The sequence below is a fragment of the Pleurodeles waltl genome, chromosome 7 (assembly GCF_031143425.1).
Source record: "Pleurodeles waltl isolate 20211129_DDA chromosome 7, aPleWal1.hap1.20221129, whole genome shotgun sequence".
Lineage (NCBI taxonomy): Eukaryota > Metazoa > Chordata > Amphibia > Caudata > Salamandridae > Pleurodeles > Pleurodeles waltl.
Genome location: NC_090446.1, coordinates 53,902,682 through 53,924,795, shown reverse-complemented (window position 1 = coordinate 53,924,795; position 22,114 = coordinate 53,902,682). Strand labels below are relative to the sequence as shown.

Below are 22,114 nucleotides of genomic sequence, written 5' to 3'. Positions count from 1 at the left end.
TTTAAGTTTGCTTCAGTACACATCTGGATCCTATAAATGCCTGCACAATTGTTAGGTCTGCAACCTTGCATTGGGCATTTTTTAAATTCTGTACAGAATGTACAATTCAGTGACCAAAGCCAAGCACATACTAAAAAGCCCACACATTGCCATCCCTTGCATATCATTTTTAGTTTATGACATGTGAATATGGCATTTCAGTGTGGCACTTTGTAGCTTATTATGTCATGTGTTCGTCTTATTGTATTGCATAGCATATGTTTAATATTCATCTGGCCTTTGTAGGATGTGATTTGTTAGGGGGGAGGGGTGTAAAGTTATTTTACCAGCAGATAGTTCTATCTGTATATTAATGGTACCAAGAATAGTCCTTAATTTTCCAAACACCAAAATAATTAGCATAACCCCACCCATCCCAAGACAACGTCCTAGCACATGACATGCTTTTTAACTGGGATGATGTGTCGCGTGTTGGTAAATTGCAGTCTCTTCTTCCCCCCAAAATCTTCCCTCTTCATTCTCATCACTGAGTGGACCTCAAGTTGGTCTTGGCACGCCTAGAATGTTGTAATGTCTGCTAAGCGGGGCTTTCATAGAAAGGCTCGAAGGTTGCAAAACCAGGAAGCCAGAAGAGTGTACTCTGGAGTATCTAATACAGTAATATCATGACATCTTAATATCGTAGCCACAGTATCGGAGGACAAAACATTAAAAGGTGGGAAGGTATTGATTTGCTATTCGTAACTCCACATCTGCGAGCCTTGAAGCTATATATATGTCAGCAAGGCACATATATGTGAAGTTAGATATAGATAGTCTGTACTTCCTTACTTTTTGATATTTTATCTCTCCATACTTTGTCAGGGATATTAGCATTGCATGATATTGTGTATGCAATATTCAGGATCCACACTCAGCTAGAATGTCCTGAACCTTTGCGAATGTGTCCACAGCAAATCCTGAATCAACTGTGCAACAGCGTCTCATGGCGGATGCATGAATATGAATAAAGTTCATGGTCCCTCCTATTGCTCACAAAGCTTGTTGGACGAAATGTAGACTGTACTTGTGCTCTGTGCTCCTTCTATGCACCAAACAACCCACCCAGCAATACTCCAAACAGCTATTGTGCTGTTCATAAAAAAGTAAAAAAAAACAGGTATTTTACAAACTGGCCTCCATCGGACCTGACAGAAGAAAGCGATTGATACTGAAGAGCTTAGGACAGAGTGTCACCTCGCCGATCAAGCTCTAGCACCCCCACAAAAGCACCCCATATGTCTTTCTCAATCTCCAAGAGCTAGAGATAGGCTAGGGATAAGCCGATTATACCTCAGTGTGACCTAACAACATCCACTCTAATTTAGGAGCAACATTGGGTTGTTGCTGCCCAAACTATCTGTTCGTGACTCTCACATCACCGGGTGCCTGAGGGGTTACAGGTTCTAATTCTGGTTTCAATGTGTGGTTAATGCCACCCACATAGACATGTGACATGTCCTTCCTAGGCGTAGGGCCACTTAGAGTACGTGGTCATCAAAGGTAGTTTTGCCTTTAGGCCTAAGAGACAGCGGTCCCTCTGGTGTGTGAATGAGACCTGTCGTGGAGTCGCCCCACAGATTTAAGATGTTCCATTATGAGCTGTAGACTCAATCCTGCAGTGACGCCCTTTGTGGAAGGATCACCCTTTACTGGTAGGATCACCCTTTACTGGTAGGCTGTAAATCATGAGGTTGGGATTTGACAAATATGTCTTTTCTATGTACCCAATGCTCTCTATAACTCCAGACAAAGGAAACATGATTATATTGAACTGGTGGTCTCTGCACTGTTCTATGCACCTAACAGAGTTGGTGTCACACCGAGTATTGATAAAGTAACCCCCTGAGTGACTAAGCGTGCTTGCCACAGGGCGCATCGGAACACAGTGTACACCGCCACATCTCCACATTGTATTTCCTCCTTAGTCACAGTTTGAGTTTGTGCCCCTCCCTGGCTGACGTCATTACTACACCAATGATGGGCTTGAAACGTAAGCAAGAGCATGGGAGATTGTGCATGTGCCAGGGTAATGGTAGACCCCAGCTCCGTCAGTCTGCCGCGATGAGACGAGCAGGTGTACCACCATCGCTGAGGCTCTCACCGTGGTGGATCATCATGGGTAACATCAGTGTGACCTGACACCCTAAACCCATCCACCTCCTGCCCAGCAGAATGTCTTTTTGTTTAAGTCAGGGCATAGCTGCTGCACTTGTCGCTGCATCCCCCCAAGGGAGCATCTCCCAGCAAGCGTCCGGCCCTGTTGAGTAACATCCTCTGCTCAGCACAGGCAAGCACTGGATCAAACTACACACTGGTTATTACCAAAAAATAATCTTCAGAATTCAGGTAGAGGAGTATAATGAATGGACACTAATGTTTAGTGATGTATTCTGTCATAACATTTATTTAGCTCTTCCTGCTAAGCCTGATGGGTTTGCTCATGGGACTTTACAGCACTGTACCACCTTACAGGGCTTATTGCTGCTCAGTTCTGTCAGCTAAACATTACCTCACAGTAGAGGCCAGATTGTTATTAGGTGGAAAAACTCCCTTTTTCTGCTGTGTGATGTCTTGCTTTTGTTCATTTCTGCTTCCTCCTGGCCTTGCTCTCTTCCCTGTCTCCTCTTTATAGTTGGGGTCTTTCATTCATGTTCATTGTTCCTGAGAGAGGGGACCAAAACATGTAGAACAATTTAGAGGAACTCATGGGCACTTAATTGTGGGAATGAGGTAATGACTATCACCTGTATTAAATTGTGTTTTGTGGGGAAAAGGCATTCCTCAGTGTACTCAGCTCAATTGGCCAGCAGGTGGTAAATGTGTGGGAGATTCAAAAGATGAAGTTCTTTGTTGCTGAGATCATCTAATTTGTCCTTTGTGCCCGTTGAATAGTTTCCATGTGGTAGCACCTTAAAGATATATCTCTTCCCAGTACAAAAAAACGCAGTATTATATATATGTCAGCAAGGCACATATATGTGAAGTTAGATATAGATAGTCTGTACTTCCTTACTTTTTGATATTTTATCTCTCCATACTTTGTCAGGGATATTAGCATTGCATGATATTGTGTATGCAATATTCAGGATCCACACTCAGCTAGAATGTCCTGAACCTTTGCGAAAGTGTCCACAGCAAATCCTGAATCAACAGTGCAACAGCGTCTCATGGCGGATGCATGAATATGAATAAAGTTCATGGTCCCTCCTATTGCTCACAAAGCTTGTTGGACGAAATGTAGACTGTACTTGTGCTCTGTGCTCCTTCTATGCACCAAACAACCCACCCAGCAATACTCCAAACAGCTATTGTGCTGTTCATAAAAAAGTAAAAAAAAACAGGTATTTTACAAACTGGCCTCCATCGGACCTGACAGAAGAAAGCGATTGATACTGAAGAGCTTAGGACAGAGTGTCACCTCGCCGATCAAGCTCTAGCACCCCCACAAAAGCACCCCATATGTCTTTCTCAATCTCCAAGAGCTAGAAATAGGCTAGAGATAAGCCGATTATACCTCAGTGTGACCCAACAACATCCACTCTAATTTAGGAGCAACATTGGGTTGTTGCTGCCCAAACTATCTGTTCGTGACTCTCACATCACCGGGTGCCTGAGGGGTTACAGGTTCTAATTCTGGTTTCAATGTGTGGTTAATGCCACCCACATAGACATGTGACATGTCCTTCCTAGGCATAGGGCCACTTAGAGTACGTGGTCATCAAAGGTAGTTTTGCCTTTAGGCCTAAGAGACAGCGGTCCCTCTGGTGTGTGAATGAGACCTGTCGTGGAGTCGCCCCACAGATTTAAGATGTTCCATTATGAGCTGTAGACTCAATCCTGCAGTGACGCCCTTTGTGGAAGGATCACCCTTTACTGGTAGGATCACCCTTTACTGGTAGGCTGTAAATCATGAGGTTGGGATTTGACAAATATGTCTTTTCTATGTACCCAATGCTCTCTATAACTCCAGACAAAGGAAACATGATTATATTGAACTGGTGGTCTCTGCACTGTTCTATGCACCTAACAGAGTTGGTGTCACACCGAGTATTGATAAAGTAACCCCCTGAGTGACTAAGCGTGCTTGCCACAGGGCGCATCGGAACACAGTGTACACCGCCACATCTCCACATTGTATTTCCTCCTTAGTCACAGTTTGAGTTTGTGCCCCTCCCTGGCTGACGTCATTACTACACCAATGATGGGCTTGAAACGTAAGCAAGAGCATGGGAGATTGTGCATGTGCCAGGGTAATGGTAGACCCCAGCTCCGTCAGTCTGCCGCGATGAGACGAGCAGGTGTACCACCATCGCTGAGGCTCTCTCCGTGGTGGATCATCATGGGTAACATCAGTGTGACCTGACACCCTAAACCCATCCACCTCCTGCCCAGCAGAATGTCTTTTTGTTTAAGTCAGGGCATAGCTGCTGCACTTGTCGCTGCATCCCCCCAAGGGTGCATCTCCCAGCAAGCGTCCGGCCCTGTTGAGTAACATCCTCTGCTCAGCACAGGCAAGCACTGGATCAAACTACACACTGGTTATTACCAAAAGATAATCTTCAGAATTCAGGTAGAGGAGTATAATGAATGGACACTAATGTTTAGTGATGTATTCTTTTATAACATTTATTTAGCTCTTCCTGCTAAGCCTGATGGGTTTGCTCATGGGACTTTACAGCACTGTACCACCTTACAGGGCTTATTGCTGCTCAGTTCTGTCAGCTAAACATTACCTCACAGTAGAGGCCAGATTGTTATTAGGTGGAAAAACTCCCTTTTTCTGCTGTGTGATGTCTTGCTTTTGTTCATTTCTGCTTCCTCCTGGCCTTGCTCTCTTCCCTGTCTCCTCTTTATAGTTGGGGTCTTTCATTCATGTTCATTGTTCCTGAGAGAGGGGACCAAAACATGTAGAACAATTTAGAGGAACTCATGGGCACTTAATTGTGGGAATGAGGTAATGACTATCACCTGTATTAAATTGTGTTTTGTGGGGAAAAGGCATTCCTCAGTGTACTCAGCTCAATTGGCCAGCAGGTGGTAAAAGTGTGGGAGATTCAAAAGATGAAGTTCTTTGTTGCTGAGATCATCTAATTTGTCCTTTGTGCCCGTTGAATAGTTTCCATGTGGTAGCACCTTAAAGATATATCTCTTCCCAGTACAAAAAAACGCAGTATTCAACTCGATTCTAAAAATAATCCTTAATGCCATTGTAAGGCAATGTGTAAAGTATTTGTGCAACACTTAAAACAGTGAAAATCATCAAACAAAAACATACATTAACTTAGCTTATGATTTTTTAAAGAATATCTACAAATGTAGTTTTTAGAAGCTTAAAGCACCAACCGGGGCTATCAGGTTGCACTAGAATGAGGTCAAGTCAAGAGTTTAGACCAACCGCAATGGTGCGAGGGCCGGCTACAGGGACCAACCTTGTTCTTCTGAAAGAGTAGCTTGTATAGAGGGTTGCTTTAATGTCAGAGATCCAATGCGAGGAACAGAGGAGACGATGTGAAAGCAATGCGCCATTTACAGTCTGCTCAGTCACAGGATGCATCGTTGTCGAGCCATGCAGTTTGTCAATCCGTGCAGTTGTCTATCCTCAAACAGTGGTGTGGCATTGAATCCTTTGTGATAAAAGCAATGTGTCATTGTCAAGCTGCACAGCCCGCGATGTGGAGGTGATGCATCAATTTTGAGCCGCGCAATCAGTGTTGCAATGTCCTTAGCGGCAGTGGAGATCTGATTCTGCTGGCTCAGCACAGGGAAACCCACTTCCAAGGGTCCAGGACTGGATTGCCACCACCTGGCGTGGCAGAGCTCTCAGTTGGGAGGGTCCAGCAGCTGTATGAGAAGTGAGTGAAGTCTTTGTTGTCCATGAGACTTCCGAGCAAGAGGCGAGCCATCAAGCCCTTGGAGTTACTTTGGTTCTGGGGTTGTAGAGATGCAGGTCCATTCCTTCTCCCAGGCAAGGAGAGCAGAAGGTGGCAGAGCAGGCACAGCAACGCAGGAGTCCAGCAAAATCCGGCAGAGTGACAGCAGTCCTACTTCCTGGCAGAATGCCCTCATGTCCACGAGTGTACTGGTTTGGTGATGGTCTGAGGTCCAGTACTTATAACCAGTTCTGCCAATGACATGGGGAGACTTCACAGAGAGGCCTTTAAAGTGCACAAGGTCCCTGATCTTCCTCCCCTGGCTCACAACACACTACAGGAGATTATGCAGCACTTTCCGGGGGCTCAGGACCCAGTGTATTTAGGTGTAAGTGTCAACTCCTCCCTCCCATCCACCAAGGATGTCCTATCAAGAAGGTAATGGCCTATCAGGATGTGGATGGCCCATCAGGCACATCTAAGTTCCCTTTCTGTGTGGCTATCTAAAGGGAATGCACAAAAGCCCAGCTGCCACCCACCCAGAGGTATATTCAGAGACAGAGAGAGCGAGGCACATAATGGTCAAAGTAAGAAAATGCCAACTTTCTAAAAGTGGAATTTTCATATTTGCAACTTAAAATCCAACATTCCCATACGTTGTGATTTTAAATTATGAGTCCAGAGATACCAAACTCAAAATGTCTATCTGGTCGCAATTGGAACTTACACTAATACGATGTAATAAGGTAATCCCAATGTTAACCTAAGGGAGAGATAGGCCTTGCAGTAGTGAAAAACAAATTCAAGAGTTTTTGACCACATGGACATATACAACTTAAAAGTATATGTCCAACTTTTTAGGTAAACTGCAGCCCGCTTTTGGGCTGTCTAGAGCCTAGCTTAGGGGTGACATATGTATTAAAAAGGAAGGTTTAGACCTGGCAAGGGAGTTAACATACCAGGTCGACATAGCAGTTGAAAACTGCACTCACAGTCTTTTCAGTGGCAGACATGAGACCCGATTAAAGGGCTACTAAAGTGGGCGGAGCAATCAGTGCTGCAGGCCTACTACTAGCACTTAATTTACAGGCCCTGGGCACATGTAGAGCACTTTACCAGTAACTTACAAGTATATTACACATGACAATTGTGGATAAGCCAATGTTACCATGTTTTAAAAAAAAAGTACTGACACTTTAGCACTAGTCAGCAGTGGGAAAGGGCCCAGAATCCTAAAGCCAGCAAAAGGAAGTCACCAAGACAGGAGGTCAGAAGGAAAAAAGTCAGTGGTAACGCTGTGGATGCCAGGTCTAACAATGTGGATGCCTCTACACGGGTAATACCTAACATCCATAGCTGCAGTGCCCGAGCACCAAGTTAATAATATTATTAATAGTTTCCCCAACACTGTTTTATTTTTAGCACTCAAATATCAGTTTTAAATATATTCTAGAAATGCAGTTGTTTTTCTCCAAGCAACAGCTTATGAATTCTGGAAATACACACAAATGTATCCTTTTAAAAAACACACTTTTCTATTTTGACATACGTATATTAATTCAACCAAGCAAATGCTTTCAAGTTGCACATTGGAGAGCTACTTCCAATTAGCTGGAGAGCTACCAGTAGCTCACAAGTTATTGTTGGAGAAGCCTGCTCTAATCTTATTGCACGCCATGCTGTTGTATGAGTTACACTTGCTTGGCGCTCCCATGCAATAAACTTATCTTTATAAAGAGCTCTATTAATTCTTAGAACCAGGTCCATTGAATATAAAATTCCTAAAATAGATCAATAAAAGTGTTCATGTATAGGATTTCTTGATCATTCTTTCGAGGGTGACATGAGATGCTAAAAAGTCAGGACTCTTGGATATAGCTGCTGGGCGGTGGATCACATTCGGTGGTTGTCACAGGGCCAGTCATTCCCAGTTGGGGATTTTACAGCTCTTTACAAGTACCTTAGTAGATTGGTCAAAGCAAAAGGTAGAGTAATAGAGATTATTTCCGGCCACAGAAAATTAGCAGGGGTGCTTTGTTACTGACTGAAGCTGGAAGGGAAGCAGTTCAATCACTCATTTAGATTGTAAAGGTATCACTCCAGACAGTTATACTATGGTCTAAAGTATCTTGTTAAAGATCCTTCTGACAATTTAGGTCTATATGGAATAAACTGGTGGAGAAAAAGTCATTGGTTGGCACGGTTACCTTATAATATTACAATTGAGAGTTAAAGGATTATGCAGCTCAGAAAGTTTGGTATATTCTCATAGCTTAAGTGAGGTTTGTAAGGGGTGCAGAGTCCATCACAGATAAGTCACTGCAGTCACTGAAAATAAATGTCAATATGATAGAGACAATTTAGGGGTTCCACAAACCGCTAGACACAGTGTTGAGTGAAACTGTGTTCTGCACTACAGTTGACATAATTCTTTTATCTTTTCAGATGGGAAAACCTGCAAGATGCTTGCCATTGGTGGTTCTTGTCTTGTCTTAATACTTGTTCTAGCAGTTGCTCTCCCAGGTGAGTTTTCAGAATTTATCTTTAATCCAGGTGGTACTAGTGTGCTTTTGAGGGAATTTAATTATAGAAAGTAAATGTTGGTGTTGCGAAGCGAGGAAGAATCCATGTAAGTGTAACACTGAAGTTTATCCAGCAGGATCACTATGAAGCAACATCCAACACTGACATCCAACACTGACATCCAATAACTGACAAACCAACTGTCACCTCAGAATCCTGACAGACGGCTTGGAATGTACCAGTTGTGAAAGGGGGAGGAAAGAAGGGCAGTCAATATTGTATAACAATACCTGTAACAATTGGCTTCTTCACAAAGTTCACAATTCTGCCCTGATAACCCAGGTGTTTTCATCTTGAAGTGTTCCTTGTAAATGCTGCTGTGAGAATCTTTCTATCTCAGTGGAGGTCCATACCTTTATGAGTTGTCATGAGACGTGGTACGCTGGGGTGTCATGGATCTATTTGACTACTCACGTGTTCGAACAGTATTACCTGTCACGTTCAAACTTTTGTTGGTCATATTGTTCTCCAGGGGCGGCTCCTTTATTATGGTTTTATTTTTATGGTTTGAGATCTCTTTTATTGATTTTGTAAAGGCAAGAATGACACAGTTTCTCCCACCTACAACCACTGGCTGGTGGGGAGACAGGTAACATAGAAGAAGGGGAAGGTGGGGGGGTGGAGGGGAGAGGGAGTGCAGCACCCACAGTGTAGTAATTACCACACTCAACATGCATACTCAGAGTGTATATTGCAAGCAGGAAAACCTTAGGGTCTCATCGGTCAGCCTGTTCAAAGGGAAGTCTGCACAGGATTCGTCAGTCGAAGAATGCGTAAGTAGTTTGGGCAAGTTAGTTCCCTAAGTTCGTCCGACAGGTTTTGGATACGTGGTCCCCATGTTTTATCAAAGAGGGGCAATGAGCCAGTCGCTGCCGCCGTCAATTTTTCCATACCCATAAGAGCCCATAACCTATGCAGCCAGTCAGTGTGGGTGGGAATGGTTTCGGTATACCAATGTGAAAGCAGCAGTTCTTTAGCAGCCCCCAGTTCCAAGGTAAAAGCCCTACCCTTAGGTGTGAGGAGAGGATATGTTTGAGGGTTGGGGAGGCCTAGTAGTAGATAGCCTGGGAAGCGCGGTATGGTTGTGTCATATATGTCCTCTATCGCTTGGAGGACGGACTGCCAAAAGGAGGCGATCCTTGGTCAGTGCCATAATACGTGAGTAAGTGTACCTTTCTGTCCGCACTGATGCCAGCATTCACCGTCGCCTTTCGCCCTCCACTTGGCCACCCATGCAGGTGTATAGTAAATGTAGTGGGCTATTTTCAAGAATATTTCTTTAGTGTTTGTGGCTTGTGCTGTGACCCGGGCCCAGTGAAGAATATCGCGCCATTCCCTGTCTGTAAATGTACGCTCACATTCCCTCTCCCATCTGCATCTCACTGGTGTTACAAAGAGTGTAGTTGGTGTGGTCAGTAGGGCATAAATGTCAGACAAGAGCCGTTTGTCTGTATCTTTGGTCAGTAACCATTGTTCAGATCTTGTAAGGGGTCGATTCGCATGTGGACGTATCGCAGGCGAGGTCGCTCAGTGATGAACGGCCATGAATTGCCAATAGGTAGATGTCGGGAGACCATACCCCACTTGGAGGCTGTGGAAGTCCATGACTCCATCTTCGTCAAAAAGGTCACCTATCCTCTTGCAGTTTGCTTCCTGCGAGGGTATGAAGACAAGGTTGTCAAGTGTGGGAGGGAAGTGCAGGTTTCTGATAATCGGTGACTGTGGGGAGACCAGTGTGGAGAACCCTTTCTGAACCTGTACTTTGTCCCATGCACTCATCGTGGCCCTCAGAAACATACACACCTCGTGGTCGGTCTTTCTTTGGCAACCATGGTACCTTCCAGATGTGGACTCCTGCCACTGCCTGGTCAATCAAACACCAGTATTTATCTGTCAGGGGTCAGTTTGGTTCCATTCAACCATGTAGCACAGCTGCGCAGCATGGTAGTAGCTCAATAGGTGGGGAGCTCCCAACCCTCCCTCGGTCTGAGGAAGGTATGCCTGGACTCTGGACATTCTGCCCTTCTTTCCGCTACAACTGTATTCCCAAATGAGTGTTTGCATTTTGTCCAAGAGGTTAAGGGGCGGTTGAAATGGCAGGGTCTGCATAAGATAGAGTATCTTAGGCAGGACTGTCATCTTGACCGCGGCTAGGCGTCCCAGCCAGGAGAGGCCAGGCACCTTCCACTTTACTAAGTCTGAGCGTGTAATGTCAAGTATCTTGTTGTAGTTACTGTCTATTGTGGCCTCTATTGTTGAGAGTATCCACAGTCCGAAGTATGTAATCCCCTGTGCAGCCCACGAAAAAGAGAGAGTGGCCTCCAAGGATGACCTGTGAACGTCTGGAGTGGTGAAGTTCAATATGGATGATTTAGCAAGGTTGGTTTTAAAACCTGATACCCTACCAAAGGCTGTCAGGTCCGCCATGACCACGGGGAGAGAGGTCTGAGGCCGGGTGAGGTGGAGGAGGATATCGTCTGAGTAGCGAGCCAATTTATGCGATCTACTCCCCATTGGCACGCCAGAAATATCCGGATGTTGCAGTATATGCACAGCAAAAGGCTCTATATATAGAGAAAATAATAGAGGTGAGAGGGGACATCCTTGTCTAGTGCCCCTCAATATGGGGAATTTCTGGGACAGTTTGTAGTGAAAGAAGCCTCCCCGGGATCTCAGCCTGCACCCGAATCACTTTCCCTGGCAAATTTGTGGCCAGCAAGATCACCACCCCCGCCCGCCATCCAGGACCCGATGAATGAAACTGACGGTCAAACCAGCGTGTCCTCATTTTTTTCCACTCTTGGTGAAGTAGGTGTGTCTCCTGTAGTAGACATATATCGCTCTTCGGGTCTCTAAGCTGCAGCAGAAGGACCTGCCTCTTCACTGGGGTGTTAAGGCCTCTTACATTAAGACTAAGGCCCTCATTCGGACCTTGGCGGGCGGCGGAGGCCGCCCGCCAAAGTCCCGCCGTCAGATTACCGTTCCGCGGTCGAAAGACCGCAGCGGTAATTCTGAGTTTCCCGCTGGGCTGGCAGGCGGCCGCCTTCAGGCCGCCCGCTAGCCCAGCGGGAAACAGGCTTCCACAATGAAGCCGGCTCGGAATCGAGCCGGCGGAGTGGAAGCTGTGCGACGGGTGCAGTTGCACCCGTCGCGTATTTCACTGTCTGCTAAGCAGACAGTGAAATACTATTTGGGGCCCTCTTACGGGGGCCCCTGCAGTGCCCATGCCATTGGCATGGGCACTGCAGGGGCCCCCAGGGGCCCCATGACACCCCCTACCGCCATCCTGTTCCTGGCGGCAGAACCGCCAGGAACAGGATGGCGGTAGGGGGTGTCAGAATCCCCAAGGCGGCGCAGCGAGCTGCGCCGCCTTGGCGGATTCACAAGGGCAGCGGGAAACTGGCGGGAGACCGCCAGTGTTCCCGGTCCGACCGCGGCTTTACCGCCGCGGTCGGAATGCCCTTGGGAGCACCGCCGGCCTGTCGGCGGTGCTCCCGCGGCCCTCCACCCTGACCGCCTAAGTATGGTTATCAGTGGGAAGGTTGATAGATGTCGCTGTGCTGTACGTCATATGGTTGGTGCAGTGTGTGAGTGTTCCCATGCATATGATCAGGGGTGATAAGGTAAAAGGGTGCTGCAACCTCTGGGATAGTGTGGAGTGGTAATAAGAAATGAACATTCAACATGGGATAAACTGTTGACAGAGTTCCCTACCTGGGAACAGTCATCATCAAAGCTGGGGGTCCGTGCCTGTTCATCAGTCGATCGGGCGCTCAACCACTACTCTAGCAGTTCAGAGCTCCACCAGCCAGATGTCCCAGTCTATTGTCTTCTTGCCTGTATTGTCGCGCGGACTACCCGCTGAAATTATCCAGGAAGCATCAGCTTGGTAACCGGGGGAGAGGCCACATAGCGAGCCAGTTCGTCTCAATGATGGGAATCGGCTTCTGATATGCTGTCCTGGCTGCGTAGACTTCTGAGCAGTGCCGCCCTCTCCTTTTGGGTCTCAACCATTGAAGGTTTGCGGGTTTTATATCGCCGGTTGTGTGTCTTCAGGCATCCCTTGACTGCGCCCGACAGTTGTGCCTGTGATGCTGCTTTCTTGGCCTGATCTCCGAGGTTCGGCGGCATCCCATCCGGTCCTTGCACCTCCTCCAGCTTACGGATGCTACAAAGTTTGTTTTGCCAGGTGAAGTGCAGCCGGAAAGGGTGGCCCTATTTTTACCTGATAACTTCCTCCCTGAGGAGCTCTGTCACAGGCCGGAGCGATCTACGTCTCTGCATTGTTATCATCGATAAGTCCTGATACAGGCCGATCCGATGGCCCTCATACTCAATAGATGCTGTGTCACGGACAGCTGCCCTTATGACCATTCGCTGTTTATAGTGATGCAGATAGGTTAGTATGTCCTGAGCCTGGCCCGGCATGCGAGCAGGGCGGCCAGCTCTATGCGTTCTGTCAAGCACAATGTTCTGTTCCTTCAAAGACGGCGCCACTTGCCGAAAAAGACGCACAACGAAAGCCCCCATCACTGCCTGCGCAGGTACTCTTTTTATTCAAATGTTAGAACGACGTGATCTGTTCTCTAGGTCCTCTATTTGGTATTGCAATTCTTGGTTCTTGTCTTGTAAGGCAAGGAGTTTTCCCCAGTGACAATCCATTTCTTCCTCTCGTGTGTCATGCGTCTGTTCTATAGTGTCCACACGCTGTCCCAGATCAACTACCTCTCTCTTAAGGTCTTTAATGTTAGCCACTATTTCCTGCTTCAGTGTTGCGAAGTCTTCATGTAGGGACCTGAAGTGTTGTTCAATGAATGCTCTCGTCAGTAGTGCTCCATTGCCTTCCGATGGCCCCGGCCCAGCCGCCTCTCCGCCCTCCAACTCCATGGTCAAAAACTGTGCCGCTTTTTTGGCAGGGATTTTATCGAAGAGGTCTTTGAGAGAGTCCTCCTTCTTGCTGTGCCTCTGAGACGTCATTCTTTGTTACCCGTGTCTTATTGAGGCCTCTATCTGGTCCACTATCCTCCTGTTGCTGTCTCAGCCCATTCGCCTGCTCCCGGTGACCCGTTTAAGCTGATATCAGTGTGGGCTTTGCTATCCCACTAATAAACATGCTCTTTCAAGTTTGCAGCGGTCCCCTCCAGCCGGCTTCAGTCTCATTCCACCCGAGGCCCTGCTCCCAAAATGACCATGTCTTCCTGCCTGAGGTGGTCCTACGCCCCGGATCAGCAGGCCCGAGCATCTCCATTTTGTTTAACCGCAGCGGGTGGCCGCGCTCCCAGCCCCTGCACAGACCTCTGCCGTGTTCCTCACCTGCTCCTGATTGTCCACGTTACACATGCTCCGGCGGGGACCGCTACCCCTCAGGGGCCTCCATGCCGCAAGCGCCTGTCCTCTTTCTTCTGCGCTCGTCCCGCTCCACTGCCCGGGCTCACAGCGCACACTGACCCATCTTATGCGCAGGGCTTGCAGGTGTTTGACGCCCGTGCACAATGCAGGTCCTCTCTTTCTCTTCCCCACGAAGGTCTTCACTGTTGGGGCCCTTTCTCCGCACGCCCCACCAGGGCCGGCCCTGACCTTACCGCCCGCCTCCGTTGGCCCAGTCTCGCCTACTCTGCTTCGCTGTCTGCCCGGAGACATCTGGGCTTACAGTTTAGCGGGGCCCGCACTCCAGGTCACTGCACTCACTGCCTCCTCACAGCGACCGGGCCCCAGTCACGGCGTGTCCGTCATCTTTCCGCCGCTCCGCAGCGGCTCATCGCGACCCGCACCTCTGGTCACTGCGTGTCCCAGCGTGGGGCCCACCGCCATTGGCCGAACTCAGGGGCCTCCAGGGTACACAGGCATTGCCACCACATCCTCGGATGGCATGTTTGGGTGTCCGATCTGGTCAGGTGTGCTTTCCGGCGGCAAAGCTCTGGAAAAATGCTCCTACTTGGCAGCCATATTGGCCACGCCCCCTATGGTTTTATTTTTAAAGGGGTGGGGCAATGGGAGGGTGACAGCCATGGAGGGGAGTGCACAGAGTACTCCCCTGGTTGCACATGTATGTTTGGTGGGCTGTCTCTGATTGAATAGCCAGTAAATCTGAGGAAAGGAAGTATTGTGTAATGGGGAGAAGAAGTGTTGTATCAATAAAGATTCACAGTGTTGTATCAACAAAGATTCACAATGTTGTAGCACAAAAGATTCACTGTGTTGTATCAACAAAGATTCACAGTAATTTAAAGGATTATGGCTCACACTTGTGACAGTGCTTCTATACACAGACAAGTCCCCTCCACAATATACTTGGTGGTTGCCTATGATCACTTTACACTGCTGCTTGCAACTCTTTTAAAGTAACTGCAAACATACCACTGGTCAAGGACATGCTGATTAGTACTCTATCCTGCATGTTTGCTGCAAAAGCACTTAGTGATCTGCTCTCTATGAGAAAAACAATGCTTGGGTCATTAGCACTTCACATTTGGTTGCATGTTTTTGGTGGGTGCTTCCTGGGAGTGATTGGAGTTGATATTAGAATGGCATAGCTGCATTGACGGCAGAAAAGGGCTGACCATCAACCCACTGGCAGAACCTCCAGCGGCTTAAGATTGCAATACATGGCAAATATGAAAAAGGAGCCCTTTTAGTTTTTGTGTCTACACATTGAGTATACCATTCATATACATTGTACTATAAACAACCCTGCAAATGAGGGAGGTACCACACCGGGATCCACAGCACAAACTACCCTAGAAATCTTCAACATTTCTAGTGCTGCTGTTGACATGAAAAGCCACATGTGCAGGGATGTCCAAAAAACCTTAGTGAGCATTCCTTATTACAGGTTTAGCTGGAGGACAGCTAGACTGCTTGATCTTCTGAACATGCAGAACATTTTTGAGACTCTTGTGTTGGCAAGAACTGGGGGGTTAGTTTTATGGAGAAAATAGATTTTAGATTCAAGCTGTAGAAGATTGACCTGTTGCTTGATTGATACTGGTATTCTAGTAAGTGAGGACAGAACAGCGCCTTTCCGGGCACGTCTCATGGATGAGAATTGTGGGAGATTATAAATAGGATAATAGTCCTATATTGATTACTTTCAAGAGATAAAGTATACAGACTGCAGTAATATTAGTCCTAATTGTTAAGTCTGAGATTGGGTTAGATAGAGCATTGTCTGCATTCACTGCTGACAAAAGATTGTATTTATTTAAAAAATGGTCTTCCTTATTAAGCTCACTTTCCCCGCACAGCAATACAGCACCCACCGTAGATGATGCCACAAGCAGATGAGGGCATGATTGGGGTTATTTTTCATCAAGGTAAAAAAAAAATGTTTTTACATGGTAAGTTTTCCGCTCCCCATGACTGCCTTCTTCATTTTTAAAAATGCCCTGGTAGATTTACTCGCCTCTCTCGAAAGATATCAAGTTATCATGTTTTCGCCAGGCTATACCGCTGTGGCTGGCGGTGCCGGCTCCCTTATTCTGTTTTATTAGCCTTTAATAGCATGTACGTGAATTCACCTAGCTGATAACCTGGTTAACTGGTTAAACTAGAGGAGATATGCAACTTTGTTACCCAGATCTGAGGTGCAGCCAGGTCCACTCGATTTATATCGCAGTGAGGGACCTACGCATGTGCCATGTGACACTAAATATACAGCAAGAAAAGGCAAAATATATGTCATAATATGGACATTTAGTGGCAGTAATTCACTACTTCCACATTTTAACACGCATGAATGCTTTATGGACAAAGGTTACTATATTAGTACCTGTATATAGTTAGCAACTAAAAGCTGACCTGTTAACCACTGCAAAGGTTTTTCCACTGCCCAGCACTTTGAGCAGCACTTATCATGATAACTTTTGATTCATTTTACCCATAAACGGAATATGTTGAACTCTGCCAATTATACAGCAAATTATTGTTGCAGCTGCAGTAAATCAGTCATTATTCTGAAAACACTTCAGATTTACTAAATTCTGATTCCCTTGACTTCAATCCAAACTACTCCATTTATTCTTTATTGGTTGCACGTGGGATGATCATAGGAGGCTGAGTTCATGCCTTGCATGTGATTTCTGTAATTGATCAGAGAGCTACTGGGGTTTGCCTCCATGAGAAGTAAATTGCAGATCAACTGAAAACTCTAGAATAAATATGGAGCAGAGGGACAAACTATGAGTGAAACAAAAAATGACAAATTTGAAAAATGTACTTTCCTTGTAGTGTACAAAATATCATTTGTTTTATGTCAAGACCATTTCCACAAGTTCTTGGTGTCACAGCTGAGACAATTCAACAGGTTGAAGATGTATACTTTGTCTTTATTAATGTCGGGAGTAGGAGGGAGCAATGGCCTTTCAGGTGTTCTTCCTTACAGAGAAAACACACTTGTCCTGCAGATATTCATTCTTCAATTCATGCATCTTCAGTCAAGAAACCCTGTCTACAAAGTCAAGTGACACAACCATTTCATTGGTAAAATAAATATCACCTTACTAGCACTTCTTTAATTAACTGACAATCACAATTTGGTCCAATGATTTCTGGGGACTTTTTGGTACAGATCTCAGAGCTTAACGGTAGGCCATAGACGCACTTAAGAAAATGCGACAGATTGTCGCCTTGTGTCATGATGTCCTATTTGACAAGGTAGGTGATTTTTACGTTTGTATTTTCTCCGACTACAAAAATATGAGATCCTGGACAAGGACAAACCCTGGTCACTCTGCCCATGATATTACTGGTGAGGTATGGAGTAAGTTTTTTAATGTTAAGTTTCATCTCTATCTCCAGATTTTGATGATGGTTTTGATTGTTTCGGGCAATTCTGAGAGACTCTTAGCTATGAACCTCTTGCTACAGTTTCGTTTGCTGGGCTGGTCTTTTCCGGCTTAAGTTTAAAATCACATACCACTAGGCATTGGTGAGTGCTGACTACAAGGGACAACTACTCTGTGGTAGAGTCTCAGTACTTTTTGATGCCTTGAGATGTTATCTTAGCCACAATTTCCACTCATTGAGCATCTGAGCTTATTACTAAAGGGCTTCAAAATACTTGCAAAGCATCACAAAGGTATACCCATGTCTGACATAGAAAACAACAAATACACCCAGTGAGTAAATGCTGAGCACAAAGGAGGGGGGGGCGGCGAAAGTAACACAAACTATTTCCCATTTTAAAAAGTAAATTGCAGGCATTTATGTACTGAAAGACACACTATAAAATACAACAGTGGAATGATCATTATGAGACCACTCTACTATTTTTGAAACAAATGAGAGAGAATCTATGATTTATGGGCCACAATTTCCACTCAGTGCAGGTGTGAGCGCATCTGGCCTTATTTGGTCTCTAGTAATTTATTTAGAAGGGGCCACGTTATAGATTCGATGGACCTTTTGACTACGCTCAGAGTGATTCCACCATGTACACAATCTTTATTTATAATCTAACCACCAACAATACAACATGTTCAACAAATCAGTTATCAGAAACTTTGAGTCAGTAATCTTCACGCACCATGACCCATGTGGCCACGAATAACCACACCTTTTAGTAAAGTTAGAAAGTTTATTTTCCTAGATTAACAATGCTAATATCACGTAAATTAATCTCAAAACCAAATGGTATGTATATACAAACAACACAGGCTGACCAAAGCGGCGAAGTATCTCAATTTGAGTAAAGCATTAATCACTAAGCATTCAAGAGTCACCGTACAGATTAATAGCAACAATAACTGAACAATAGAGATGGCATGCATCTAGATTCAACAGGTGAGCAAAATCAATTATTTGTTAATAACATTTGTTAACACATGGCACTCTAACTAACCTTCAAATCGGAATGGCATATTTGGGCTTAATGCAAAAGTAATTTTAGTCAAAAGTTAATTTGGAAAACATTTAACTAGGGCTCTATCAAAATAGCGGTTGGTCCCGAAAAGAAAGAACAAAATCTATAGCAGACACAATAGCATTTTGTTATACCTCTCCTGAATGGATCAGCAAGCTGTGATTTTCTTCGTGGGTTGGACATCCGTCTGGTCAGCGTCGGCAAAGGCCAGTGAAATGATCGGTTCACCCACGGTTGGGCTCTAAGTTAACTGAACCAACTTAGAAAGGGCATAAATCTAAGAACAGCATCATTAGCATTGACAATTAAGCTATAAGGCTGAAGTTAGGAGGAAAACATCAGGAGCTGCTCTGCTTCTCGAACGGGACTGGAACAAGACTAACTGAACTCCTTTTCCAACACAGTTGGTTTTAAACTAAAAATCCATAAAGTATTTTCTCTCATCGCCATTGGTCAGAATATTGTGTGTTCACAGTAGAACCAATAATCATTAATTCCCTCATCTATGATATAACTAGACAGTCTTTCACACGCCGATGATTGGCTCCTCTTCTCCCATTCCCATCACCAGTTTTGTCAAGTAACTTTTTAGTTACATTCATAGCCCCCGTCAAGGAAGCCTTCGTTAAGGCCTGGGAACATCAGTCTCTTATACACAAAAGATACAAATGTGTCTTCAGTTAGGACACGGTATTACAGCTCATTGTTCTCACAGGAAAGTTTAAGAAATCAACTTATTTAACATTGCAAGGTTACAAATCTATCTGGTCAGTTCAGCGTGAACAATGAACAGGTGGTAATTCTCTGCTGGCACAAAAAATATCTACGAAAATGTACGGATGCCATGAAGCATAATATGAGGCTCTGTCGACTGGGCCCAAAATCTCATAATGAATCAATGCATAATATTTAATCAAATACACAGTATTAATGCATCCTGTCTGAACAACAGAGTAATCAGCCGGAGAAGCATAGAGAAGCTCACGCTGGAAAAGTGTAAATTATTAGCTCCTGAGATTCCAAGCGCTACTGACGCCTGCTGTTGAAACATGCCGATCTGTTGTTTCTGAAACATTCATTTGTGATTATGTATATTACTTTTTAGTTTTGTGTACTTTGCATTTTTGCTTGTTTTCAAAGTGTGTTTACTGTTCCCTTACCATGTGCCCAATACCTCTTTGTTAAAATTTGTTACTTTAACAGTTTTTTCTAATCTAGTAGAATGTATTACCTATCGGAGGAGACATAGCCATGAGAAATTCAAGTGCCAACCCCTTCATTTTTAACCCAAAACTACTAAACTATAGCACTGATGTTTTGCGAAAAAGAGATTAGCACCACCTGTCAATAATTTCTTCCCTAGGAAAATGCTGAAGATATAGTGGAAGCCATAAATCCTCAGAAGATAGCACCTTGGGAGCAGACCATGTTGATTTGACATAGGAAAGCTCAGACAATCATTTAAACTTTAACCCCTTAGCTGCTGCCCCCCTCCCCAAGTGCTGAGCCCTTTTTTGATTATTTGGGGTAGTTTGCGCTTAGGCCTCCATAACGTTTTAGCCACATAAGCTATCCACGCCAAATTTGCATCCATTTTTTTCCAACTTTTTGGGAATTATGAAAGTACCCAGAGTTTGTGGGCTCACCTGGAGGAGACCACGAAATTAGCCAAAATACAGCTAAAATATGGTTTTGGTGTTTTGGGAAAATTGAGAAAAAAGTGCTTCAGAAGAAAGCATCTGTTGTTTTCCCTGCAAATGGCACAAACAAATGCGTTTCCAGTGCTAGAATCACCATCTTCCCAGCTTTCTGGAACAGGCAAACTTGAATAAAAAAAACACATTTTTCAACACTGTTTTTGGCATTTTCCTGGGACATACCCCATTTTACTATTTTTTGTGCTTACAGCCTCCTTCCAGTTAGTGACAGAAATGGTTGTGAAACCAATAGTGGATCCCAGACAGCTCAACATTTCTGAAATGTAGACAAAATTCGGAATTAAGCAAGGGGTAATTTGTGTAGATCCTTCAATATTTTCCTACACAAAGTTGAAATAAAAAACAATATTGTAATCGAGTTGAAAAAACACAGCCATTTCTGTCTACCTTTTCTTCCATAACTTTTTCCAGCTATGATGATTTTTTTAAATCATTATACAATTACGCCTGCTGGACCCTCCTGGGGAAATATAAATCTTATAGGTTCATCAAGAACCCAAGCTACCCAGAGCCAATAAATGAGCTGTACCTTGTCATGGCTTGTCATTGTATACCGGGCATACAGCAATTCATTTGGTAAAATATAAAGAGCAAAAAATAGGTATCAAGGAAACCTATATATTTCCGAAATGAGCACAATATAAGGAGTTTAGAAACAGTGGTTATTTGCACTCTCTGAATTCGGAGGTCCCTACACTGACATGTGAATTACAGGGCATTTCTCAAAATGACTTCTTTCTTACATTTGGAAGGCAAAAATGTCGAGATAGACAACTGCAAATAAAACTTCTATTCTGTATTCCCCCAAGTCTCCTGATAAAAATGGTATCTAACTTGTGTGGATAGGCCCAGTGCCCGCAACAGAAAACGCCCCAAAACGCAGCGTGGACACATCACATTTTTACATTGAAAACTGATAGGTTTTTTTTGCAAAGTGCCTAGCTGTGGATTTTGGGCTGTAGCTCAGCCGGCACCCAGGGAAACCTAACAAACGTGTACATTTTTGAAAACTAGACTCATGGGGTGACTTGTGGGGCTCTCACTGGGTTCTGTCACCCAGAATCCTTTGCAAACCTCAAAATTCGGCCCAAAAAACTATAACACTTTTTCCTCATATTTCGGTGCTGCAAAGTTCTGGATTGTAAGGGGAACCACAAATTTCCTTCCACCCAGCATTCCACCAAGTCTCCCGATAAAAATGGTACCTCACTTATGTGGGTAGGCCTTGTACCCGCGACAGGAAATGCCCGAAAACACAACGTGGACCAATCAAGGTACCCTGGCTGTACAGTAACTGAAGCATTGGCTTTATAGTACTGCAAGACCATGCAAGCTTCATTTGGTGAAGGGTGCGTGGCCTCGCAGTACCCCGACTGCCAGGGGATTCCCACAGATCTTCATGGGCTGCCGCACTAGGCCATGTGGGAGTACCTCAGGATCGACAGCACAAAGTAAATCGATTAACTCTGTTTTCTTAATTTACAGTACTGCAGAAGTCCAGCAAGGCGAACCATCCTGATATAGCTATTTTTTACCCTTTTCAACACACATTTGTCAAAAATGGTGCACCGGTGATACCAAATCAGTAGTTAGTAATGTTCTAACTTTCATTCAAACATTTTTTTCTGTTTCACTTCCAAAAATATCCTTTTCGAATAAACATGGGAAATTTATGTTTTGGGACCCCTAGTCCCCTTTTACTCAGCCACACTTAATGGATTACCCTGACACTTTCCACAAGGGAGCTGAGGTGGAAAAAACTTTGTTTTTGGAAAGTTTTGTCAAGATTCGTCAATCGTGAAACAGTGCCAATATTACTAGCAAAACAAAAAATCATTTTTCCTATGGTAACTATGGTCTAACTACAACTATACAGTGGTGCCCACCACTGTGCAATATATATGTTCCTCACATGTGTGGCTGTAGATACACATGCCTAGCATACAACATCTAGTGTTAGACTCAGACGTTTGCAAGTTGTTTTACTATGAAGAAGGTTCACGAGTCACAAGATTTAGGTGGTCAATACGACTTCTGCAGAC

At 44.8% G+C, this 22,114-nt stretch overlaps 1 protein-coding gene across 1 annotated transcript in view; it reads left to right on the top strand.

Moving 5' to 3' along the window:
- LOC138303611 (C-type lectin domain family 2 member B-like) overlaps positions 1-22,114 on the top strand; it is a 134,191-nt gene that overhangs the window by 10,120 nt on the left and 101,957 nt on the right. The window contains exon 2 of the mRNA XM_069242902.1: positions 8,358-8,435. Within this exon, the coding sequence (XP_069099003.1) occupies positions 8,358-8,435 (78 nt within the window). The remainder of the gene's footprint in view (positions 1-8,357; positions 8,436-22,114) is intronic.